The sequence below is a fragment of the Natrix helvetica genome (assembly GCF_964273705.1).
Source record: "Natrix helvetica genome assembly, chromosome: 12".
In the NCBI taxonomy this organism is placed as follows: domain Eukaryota; kingdom Metazoa; phylum Chordata; class Lepidosauria; order Squamata; family Natricidae; genus Natrix; species Natrix helvetica.
Window position 1 is genome coordinate 19235208 of NC_138556.1, and position 10867 is coordinate 19246074.

At 49.3% G+C, this 10867-nt stretch overlaps 1 protein-coding gene across 1 annotated transcript; it reads right to left on the reverse strand.

The window, feature by feature from the left end:
* Positions 1-836: 836 nt before the first annotated feature.
* On the reverse strand, positions 837-6794 carry CRABP1 (cellular retinoic acid binding protein 1). The gene is made up of 4 exons (XM_081964440.1): positions 6536-6794; positions 5515-5693; positions 2884-2997; positions 837-1276 (listed from the first exon to the last, which is right to left on the reverse strand). Exons 1-4 carry the CDS (start codon positions 6603-6605, stop codon positions 1226-1228), a joined length of 414 nt encoding a protein of 137 aa, XP_081820566.1. The 5' UTR covers positions 6606-6794; the 3' UTR covers positions 837-1225.
* Between the last annotated feature and the right edge of the window lie 4073 nt (positions 6795-10867).

Here is a 10867-nt window from a genome sequence, read left to right on the forward strand (position 1 = left end):
GTGGGTTTTTTTTTGGAGTCCTTGGTGCTCTCTGGCCTTGGTTGTTTTCATGCAGACATTACGTTTCCAAAGCAGGTGTTGGAAGGGAGTGGGGAGGGTTTTGCTCTTTTGTAGCACTGATGCTGTTATCTAGTTGGGTCATGAAACGTCCACAAGAAAACAACCAAGCTCAGAGAGCACCAAGGACCCCTCGTTTCAGCCCTGAGCTACAAATATTCTCCTCCGATGATTCTTTCCAGATTAAGATCGACGTTCTCGGTTTGCAAAAATTAAATCGGTGGGCAGAATTCGCTCCAGTCACCTGAAAAAACACACGGATGTGTATGATTCGAAAGGGGAACGGTATAGCCGAAACGACAAGCCTGTGTTTTGGGACTTGACCTGAAATACTCTCCACCTTTATGGAGGCCATAATTAGGTAGTTAACTATGATGTGGTGGGGAGGGGAGAACAACAACCCTGGTCTACAGGGAGTGATTTCCACTCACCTGTTACAGCAAAAAATTCCTTAAGTTAAACAGAAAAAAAGTGTGCCTGGCTTTGTGCAAAACCCAGCACGGAGCAATTGCAGCTGGTTGGGAAAACTGCCTTTTTTACAAAAACGGGGACCTAAAACAACTTGTCAACTGGTAAAGCGTTTCCATGTCTTGTTATCAAGTTGGCTCGAGGCTCGTAAGTTAATTAGGGCATCTTTCGGAAACCTGGCAGCAACCAGGTAAGACACCTAGCGTAGCAAAGGTGTGAGTTTGGGAGGGTCTGCCCCTCTCCCATGGTGTCGTTTGACTTGTCTGGATGTACTTTAATAAGTAAAAGAAACATCGGTTTGCAAAACGTGGTCAACAAGAACCAAGAGATTTAATCATCACTGCTCCGCTCGTACAAATGTGAAGCTATATAAATACCAGTGAGCAGCGGGGTGGAGGGGAAATGAAAGGGGGGGTTTGTACCCGCAAACACACACACACTTGCACGCACGCACAAAAAATCTACAGGGACCTGGATTCGCCATCTAAGCAAAACAAGAAAGGAGGGGAAAAATCTTGAGATACAGCCGGCGAGCTGGGATTTGAAACAACATGTACGATCACACAGGAGGCAGCCTGTTAAAACAACACGCGAGGATGTTTACTTGGCAGGACTTATGTTCACGACACCTGCGGTTGATCCTCCGGCTTTTCCTGCAGGGGTGTGTGGGAGAGGGAGGGAGGGCAGGTTGGCCTTCTTTTCACTCCCGCGTGTAAATCCTCGTGCACACAACTTCGTTGGCCCCAAAGGTCTGCAAAGGGAAGAAAAATAAGAGAACCTGAAATCAGAAGAAGACTTTTCTCTCAAGTCTTTGGTAGAGAAGGTCATGGTGGCTTGAGACCAGGAAGCCAACATCTGCAGAAGGTTCAACAGCTTGGGGAGAAGCTGGTGAACCTTCGTCCGACTTGGAGACCTTCTACGTTGTTCCTCGTAAGGTTCAAAAGTGTCTGAAGAAACGTCTCCTGTGGTCTCCTAATTCTTGGAAAGTTCTTGCATTGCTGGGATGTGCCTAGAATTTGGAAGACCTCCAAGCACGTGTTAAGATTTTGCCGAGTGTGCAACACTTTCATCTACAGGTAGCCCTCAACTTAATACCAGTTGGTTTAGTGACTACTCAAAAGTGCAACGGCACTGAAAAAGCTGACTTACGACGGTTTTTCACACTCAACAACTGTTGCAGCCTCCCCAATAGTCAAAATTCGGATACTTGGCAACCGACTCCTATTTATGACGCTTGCAAGGTCCCGGGGTCATGTGATTGTCTTTTGTGACCTTCCCACAAGCAAACTAAAAGAGGACACCAGATTCCTTTAACAACCGTGTGGCTAACTGAACAGCTGCCACGAGTCGCTTAACGACCGTCGCTGCAAGAAAGGCCCTAACGTGGGGCAAAAAGCACCTCTTTCAGTGAGCAACAGTTTTGGGTTCAGTTTTTGGTCGTAAGATGAAGACTAGCTGTAATGCTCAGAGTTGGGCCTCGTGGTGCTTCTCCAGAACAGGCAGACCCAGGATTCAAGCTAGGCTGGGCCCAAGTGATGGCTTAAGGGGGGGGGGGGGGAACGCTGGCATCGCTCCAGGTCAAAGAGAGATGCCTGATCAGGGGTCTCCAACCTTGGCAACTTTTAAGACTTGTGGACTTCAATTCTTTGCGAGTTGGAAGTCCACAAATCTTTAAAAGTTGCCAAGGTTAGGGAGCCCTGTGCCAGAGGACTTTCAGATCTTACATTGGAGCATTTGAACCTGTGGCACTCGATTTGGGAGAACGTTCATTGGTCTGCCTCCCACTCTGACATGTGGGCCTTGGTGAGCGCGTGTGTGTTGAGTGATCTAGAGAAGGGAGGAAGACAAGACTGCCTCCCATACTGATCTTTTGAAAACTTTGCCTTTGGTGATAACCAATTTTGGAACTAACTCCCTTCTTCTCCCATCTTCACCTCATCCCGGGCCAATGGGCCTGGAGGCTATACCCTTATTGAAAAATCGTTAAAAATTGTTCAGGTGGAGGTCAAAATCTCATTGCAATTTTCTCCCAGTGGAACGGACTTAACGGGGGCTGAGGGGTGGGGTGGGAATTAAGAGGCTGAGCCCTTCCAAGGCACCTTTTAAAATATTAAGGGGTTAAATGTGAGAATTCAAGCCTTTTTAAGAATTCGGACTTTGTATCCTGGGCTGAACCACCACATTCCAAGGTTGAATATAACCGAATGGAACCGTGAAAAGGAGAAGCTATAACTCTGCTCAACCCAGTTTAAACTTGGGGGGGGGGGGTCGTTGTTGTCGTTTTAGCCTGCTACCCAAATATTGAGCTCCTCTCTTTTGAGAAGGTGGTGAGAATTGCTCAAAGCTCAAGACTCTTACCAAAATTAGCTCATCTCCAGCCAGTTCTCTTGTCCAGTACGTTTTGGGACCCTGGCCGTCCAGCAGCGTTTGCTTGCAATAAAGCTTGTTCTCATTCTCCCAAGTGGCCAAACTCTGCAAGAAAAAGATTTGCCCCTCGCGGTGGATAGGAGGGGAGGTCAAGATATTAGGACAAGCAGCAGACGGGAATAAACACCTGGCAGCAACCATCTCAACACACTGCAAATGAGCTTCCATCTATGCAGCAGATACCAGGCAGAGCAGATTAACAGAGTTGGAAGGGGACCTTATAGGTCATCTAGTCCAATACACACGCACACTGCTGAAGAAGGAGAGCCTACATCATTTCTGACAAACGGCAGTCCAATCTCTTCTTGAAAGCCTCCAGTGATGAAGCACCTCGTGGGCAGCTCAGAATGGGCCTAACTTCCACTAAGGGCTGGAGAAAAACTTAAGGCTAAAACTATAGAGAATCAAGAGCCGGGGAGGGGGGGAATTTGTTGGTCAGATCTTCATGGATGGGCAGATGTTTCTGCATCTGAAGTTCCAGACCTCCCAGGATTGAGGGCTTATATTTTCTCCTGGAAACCTCCCAGACAGACTTTTATCATTAAAGTTGAAAAAAAAAACATGAATTGAATGCCAGATTTCATCAGACCAGATTCAGTAAAACAGCCCAGCCAGAAAGAAAAGTTTGCCCTGTTGGATTCCTTCAGCCAAAGATTTGGCTGGTGGTTCCATTTCAAGTTTGGGAAAATTGCTGCTCCAGGCATCTTAAGACAATTACATTTTTTTAAATGGAAATGATCACTGGATTAAGCCACAACCCACATGAAATTGGGGTATAATTCTTCCGATCGTTTCCAGGAACATGACTTATTCCTCTTGTGGGGTTTTTTTTTTGCACACCACACCTTACTTAACTCTTTTGTAATGCTGTTTGCGGCTTCCTCATTCTCTTGTCTTCATCTAGGACTCCCCAATAATTCCATTTAATCATGATCTTTCTCCCTAAGCTGATGAACAGACAGACTGTGGGACTCCATTCTCAGTCTTATCCCTGCCCCTTACCCTAAGGTAAAAAGGTAAAGGTTCCCCTCGCACAGATGTGCTAGTCGTTCCCGACTCTAGAAGGCAGTGCTCATCTCCGTTTCAAAGCCAAAGAGCCAGCGCTGTCCAAAGACGTCTCCATGGTCTTGTGGCCGGCATGACTCAATGCCCAAGGTGCACAGAACGCTGTTCCCTTCCCACCAAAGTGGTCCCTATTTTTCTCCTTGCATTTTTTACCTGCTTTCAAACTGCTCGGTTGGCAGAAGGTGGGACAAGTCACGGGAGCTCACTCCGTTATATGGCGCTAGGGATTCAAACCGCCAAACTGCTGACCTTTCTGATCGACAAGCTCAGCATCTCAACCACTGAGCCACCGTGTCCCTAACCAGGAATTGGACATCCCTAAAATTCTTCCCCAAAGCCAAATCGAGCATTCTTTTAAAAAAAATAAAATTAAAAAGAGGTCATCAACTGCCAAGCTGGGCAATTACTTAGAAAACTGACAACCTGAGAGGTACTTCCAAAGTGCCAACATGATGCCAGGAAGAGGTTGGATGAGGCCGGAGGGGAAATCCCAAAGACAGGCCATTGGACATTGGGGGGGGGGGAGATGTGCAGTGTCTGAATTCCCGGGATGCTTGATGACAGAAAAGCCACAGCGAAACCTTCCTGCCCCCAAATCCTGATTCATCAGCCTGGGGAATCCCTGTGCGACTCATGGAGAGGAGTGGTTTTTTTTGCTTTTTTAAAGAAGATCTCCAAAGGAGGAAGCGAGAAAGGCTTTGTGGCTCTGGTTTGCCACAAAAGAATAGCGAACTCTGCTTTTTTTGTCAAGAAATCAATCCCCTGGTTTGTGGCTTGCGGGAGAGCAAAATTCACCTAGACTTCCCTCTTGGGGTGGGTGTGTGTGCATCTGTCTGCATCTGTGTTAAAGGTGCACAAGAAAACAGGCGGAGAAAACCTTTCTCTGCCTTCGCAGTCCCCTTGGGAATCTTGCTCTATTTTACCGCTGGATTTCTGGAGATCTTGCTGCCTCCAAAGTTGAACAGGTGGCAGTCAGACACCATCCCAATGTGATGTCTGGGGCTAGATGGGGGTCAACTCGTCCCACCAACTCTTCCCCCATGGGTTTCTGTGTGGTGTGGCGTTTCCAGCACATTGGGGGGGAGAAGGGGAGAGACACGCTGTCAAAACATCCAGCTTGGCTTCAAGAAGTTCTAGAAGAGGACAACTGGCCCAAACCCTTCTGTGTTGTTCTCAAGATGTTCCAAGGAACTGTTGTAGATCGGAGAACGCTTTTATTTTAGGATAGGGATGTCCAAACTTGGCAACTTTGAGACTTGGGGACTTCTGGGGGACAAACTCCCAGAATTCCCCAGCCATTCCACAATCTTAAAAGTGGCCAAGGCTGGACACCTCTGCTTTAGAAGGACCTCATCTCCAGGAATTTTTTGTCCTGTTCTGGAAATGTTCCTTCCACCCTAAAACTCAACCTTGGGAAGAAGAAGAAGAAGGAGCTCCAGGAAGACCTCATCCTGCCTTGAAGGTCAAGCCTCAGGAGAAGTCTGAGGAATGACTCACCCGGCATTTCCTTCCATCTACCGTCTCCTCGTCGAAGCTCTCCCCTACTTTGAAGCTGATCTCCGTAGTGCGGACGGTGGTGGAGGTCTTGATGTAGAACTGGTCCCCGTCCTGGCGGATCTCCACGTGGGGCTTGGAGGCGGCGGCCACCGCCACTTTCCGCAGCATGGCATTTACTCCTGGGTAGACATGGGGGACGACGACGACAAATGGGTGTTAACAGGGAGCCCTTCGGGCGCCTGGATGGACTGCCCTCCAAAGGTCCGCTATCCAAGCAGCTTGCTCCCCCATGGATGACACGCGCCCAGCCCTGCTGTTGGGGGGGCAAGGAGGCTGGGACCTCAAGAGCTGCCGCAATGGCAAGCGGGGGGGGGGGGGTAAGCAGGTTTTCTTGAGGGCAAGCGCCCCCTCCCTTGGCCAGAGGAACCTGGGTTCTCCCTCCCCTTTTTTTCGGGTTAGAGAAGTGGGAAGAATAGGGGTGCCATGGAAGAGCAGCGCTCCAAGCCCGGCCCCCCTCGCTCCGAGCCCCCCTCCAGCCGCTAGGATGCTCCGCGCCCCTCTACCCTCCAGAAAGTTATCTGGCACCGTTCTCACTCTTCTTCTTCTTCTTCTTCTTCTTCTTCTTCTTCTTCTTCTTCTTCTTCTTCTTCTTCTTCTTCTTCTTCTTCTTCTTCTTCTTCTTCTTCTTCTTCTTCTTCTTCTTCTTCTTCTTCTTCTTCTTCTCCTCCTCCTCCTCCTCCTCCTCCTCCTCCTCCTCCTCCTCCTCCTCCTCCTCCTCCTCCTCCTCCTCCTCCCCCCCCCTACCAGCGCCAAGTACTCTTCCTCTCCAATAATCGGGTGGCTGCCTCCATCCTCCTCCGCTCCCACCCCGCTGACTCGCGAGTAAACCAACGCGGCTGCTGTGTGTGTGTGCGTGCGCGCCCGGGGGTTTCTTCCAGACGCCGCCTTGATGCCTAGCGCCTTGGATAAGCCTCTGAAACCCGAGCCTTCCTCGCTTCCCCCCCCCCTCCCCGCGCCTTACCCAGGACTTTCAGGAGTTCGTCGAAATTCTCGCTGCTTTTCATCTTCCAGGTCCCGGCGAAGTTGGCCATGGCTGGCGGAGGCGAGAGGCAGGGCAGGAGAACCAGGGACGGGACGGGGCGAGAGGCGGACGAGGCGAGGCGAAGCGCAGGAGCTCTGCCTCCGTCTGTCCCGCACCGCGAACTGGCCTAGGGACTCCTTTACCCGTCCCTCCTCCCTCCCTCTTCCTCCTCCCTCTTCCTCCTCCCCCCATCCGCTCATCCATCCTTCCATCTGCCTCTTTTCTATCTCTTCTCCCCCCCCCGCGTCCCCTCGCTCGGGGCACACAGAAGCGACGCCTCCCACCCCCCCACCCCACTCCACGCGCCCCCTGCCAGCAGCGCCCTCCTCCTTCCTCCCCATCCATCATCCCCTTCCCCATCATCCTGGCAGCCCAGGCACCGACCGCCTGGGTCTTCCCCCAAAAAGGAGATTCCCTGCCTTTCCTCGCAGCGCCCCCCCTCACACACAGCCCCCACCCCACCCCAATTGTACCTCGCTTTGCAGCTGGGAGGCAGTGGGAAGATTCATGGATGCAGACGGTGGCTATGACATGGGGAAGAAAGGGGGGAGAAGCCCCTCACACACACACACACGTTCCCCTTCTGCTCAGCACTGGATGGTGCAAAGATGCTGGGGAGGGTCTCCAAAATCCAAGAGGAGGAAGTGGGTTTCCTCGGGAACCTTCCCTGCTGCTTAGCCTTCCCTCCCTCCCTTCTAGTGTGGATATTTGAGCTGAATATACCGTCGAATAGAATAGGAATAGGAATAGAGTAGACTAGAATAATAGAAAGAGAATAGAATAATATGAAAGAGAATAGAATAGAATAATATGAAAGAGAATAGAATCTGAAAGAGAATAAAATAGAATTCTTTATTGGCCATGTCTGGTTGGACACACAAGGAATGGGTCTTTGGTGCATAAGCTCTCAGTGTACATAAAGAAAAATAAAATAGAATACATTCATCCAGAATCATATAGAACACAGAATGAACAGATAAAGGAGAATATTTGTAGCTCACGGCTGAAATGAGGGGTCCTTGGTCATCTCTGAGCTTTCTTGCTTTCTTGCAGGACTTTCATGACCCAACTAGATACGGTCATCAGCTCCAGTAAGGAGTGCTGTTAGCTGTCAGTTTAAATTCTGATTCGTAACAGAGTTGGAAGGGACTTTGGAGGTTTTCTAGTCCAACCCCTCTCAAGCAGGACACCCTATGCTGAGGGTGTAATGGTTCAGTCTCTTATTAAAAACTCCCAATGTTGGAGCATTCACAATTTCTGGAGGCAAGCTGTTCCACTGATTAATTGTTCTAACTGTCAGGAAATTTCTCCTTAGTTCTAGGTTGCTTCTCTCCTTGATTAGTTTCCCCCCATTGCTTCTTGTTCTTCCCTCAGGTGCTTTGGAGAATAGCTTGACTCCCTCTTCTTTGGGGCAACCCCTGAGATATTGGAACACTGCTATCATGTCTCCCCTGGTCCTTCTTTTCATTGGACATCCCCAGTTCCTGCAACTGTTCTTCATGCACTTCAGCACTCCAACATACACACCCCTGGATTTCGTCTTCCCCCATCCTTTCTTGCTTCGATGGCCAGGCCATTTTTCCATCCAAGAGAGCCCAAATTGCATTTGGAATCCCGCCACAGAAGGGCGGAAGGTTTCAAAACAAACAGAGAATGCTGAATCCAGAAGAGAAACGGTTTCTCTCTTCTGGAGGTGCTCCTGCTCCTTATACAGGACCCTACTTTGAGCTAGTCCCGGTATAGAGAACATAATTGCCATCCTGCCTCAAACTGCAGGCATGTGAAAAAAGGGAAGGAGAAAGGGGATAGTGGCGTTTTCAAGAAAATAACATTCATCCCCCTGGCCTCCAAATCAGGCTCTTTTTTATTTATTTCATTTATTAAACAAACTTCTATCGCCCGCCCAATTTAAGATCCAGAAAGGCACTTGGGTCTGTGTGTCTTCAGCCGTTCTTTTCTTTCACCTGAAACCATTGCGTCGCCCACCCCATCCCACCCCTCCGGCTGGCTGGCCCTCCTTTCTCCCCTACAGATGGATCTCATCCATCTCCTTTTTTTGGCAAGGCCTGGCCAGACAAAAGGACCGTGTGTGCGGTGCTACAGCTGGAGCCAGGGGTCACTCAATCATCCCACCCTAATGGCTCTCCGAGTATCCCCCCCTCCAGTGTTTATTGACCGGCGACGGTGGAGTCAGGAAAGATCAGCCGGGAGGGGTGCCGAATTAGGAAGGTGCCAGCCAAGCAAGAGATGGCAGGAATAAATCCAACGCCCAGTGATGGATGGCCCGCGACACAGATAGATTACCCATCTGGAAGGCAGGAAGGCGGCCGTACATCTCGCTGACAAATTAAATGGACGGAGGGGCTCTCCATGACGGATGGACGTGACAATCGGGGAAATTTAATCTGACGGATGCAACCGAAGACGCGCTTGGGCACTTCTGCCCAGCCGCCCATTGTGCAGCGAGGCCCTCATTAAAATGACACCCTTGTCAGCGCCTTTTGCACCCAGAGCAGTAGCAGCAACAGCGGCTGCCAGAAATGGAGCCTGTAAAAAAAAAATGCAGAAAGGAGGGGAAAAGCCACTTCTTTGGGGTTTTTTATTCTTTTTCTTGCCAATGTCTTGGGATATCTGTGCGTGTTCTCAGTGGCAAAACGAATGCAACTGTTTGCAGATGATGGTGAAAACGTTCAAGAGGACAGCTCCCCCCCCCGTTACGGTGGAAGCCCCCCGTCTGATTTTGATGGGCATTGTAATTATTTTGATTCATTCAATTGATGGGGCAGGATGGAGCATTGTGGCTGCCAGTATGTTCTCACCAGGTCCTGTGTACATCACCAAATCATGGTTGTTATGGAGTATGTTTAATGCAGAGAGAAACCATGGCTTGCTAACATGGCAAGAGTTGGCTTGGTGAGCGCATCAGCTCAACTGTCGTTGCCCATCTCTTATCCAGGGCGTGTCCTTCTCCTCTTTTCCGTGTGCTGCATGTAAAAGAGGCGGAGTTTTGAGTAGACATCTTGACTTTTTAAACTCTTGCTGGCTGCCCCTGCTCTTATTGGGCCAGAATGAACACCTCTGCAGCTCTAGAGGGATAGAAATGATAACAGGATGTGTTCTCAGATGATCTTGGTTAGAGTGCAGTATTGCAGGCTAATTCTGCCTACTGCCAGCAGTTTGATCCTGAATAGCTCAAGGTTGACTCAGCCTTCCGTCCTTCCGAGGTGGGTAAAATGAGGACCCAGATTGTTGGGGGCAAGAGGCTGACTCTGTAAACTGCTTAGAGAGGGCTGTAATGCACCATGAAGCGGGATATAAGTCTAAGTCCATCCATCTTCAAGTTCCTGAGATCCAGAAACACTGCATTAGAAGAAGCTGAGAAAACAGACAAAGCTGCACAGAGGAAGCCTGAATCCATTCTAGACCTTTTTTCCCCTTACATCCAAAACAGCAATGTTTTAAACAAAACGTTCATTAAGTTTATCACTTCAATAGCTGGCCTTGCACCCCAAGAGCATCTTAAAAGTTTTCTTTTTAATCTGCTCCTTAGATAAGGTAAAGGTTCCCCTTGCACATATGTGCTAGTCGTTCCCGACTCTAGGGGGCGGTGCTCATCTCCGTTTCAAAGCCGAAGAGCAAGTGGTGTCCGAAGACATCTCTGTGGTCATGTGGCCGGCATGACTCAACGCCGAAGGCGCACGGAACACTGTTCCCTTCCCACCAAAGGTGGCTATTTTCCTACTTGCATTTTTTACGTGCTTTCGAACTGCTAGGTTGGCAGAAGCTGGGACAAGTCACAGGAGCTCACTCCATTACGCAGTGCTAGGGATTCGAACCGCCGAACTGCCGACCTTTCTGATGGACAAGCTCAGCAAATGATGAATAAAGTTGCAATGTCTATGGAGATTCTCAGTCATCCAGGTTATGGCTGTCCCAAAACTGCTTTCTTTCAAAAGGCAACTGGACTTTCTTGTTTTGTTTTGGCCCTGAAGTTCTGAAGAAGCTTGTTGGATGAGAAGCGAAACGTTTTCAAGGGAAAACCGAAACCGAAACCAAGGAAGTCTAGTTGCCTTTTTGAAAAAGCTCCCTTGGGACAATAAAGCTGAATAGAACCGTTTGCAAACAAACCTTTGTTCCGCATCCTCCAATAGATTTTTAAAAAGCCATATTATCCTCATCGCCCATAAAGCATCACCTCCATATGCCAAAGGGAGCATCTTTATCTCATCTCCCTAAATGAGATTTGTCCGTGAAAGGTTAGCCCATCTTCCT

Bases quoted from the DNA above. Each gene is read 5' to 3' on its own strand.
- CRABP1 (XM_081964440.1), bottom strand. From the start codon at position 6,605: ATGGCCAACTTCGCCGGGACCTGGAAGATGAAAAGCAGCGAGAATTTC. The intron at 5,694-6,535 runs GTAAGGCGCGGG...ATGTCTACCCAG, and splicing joins CGAACTCCTGAAAGTCCTGG to GAGTAAATGCCATGCTGCGG. The intron at 1,277-2,883 runs GTAAGAGTCTTG...TTCCCTTTGCAG, and splicing joins CTGGAGATGAGCTAATTTTG to ACCTTTGGGGCCAACGAAGT.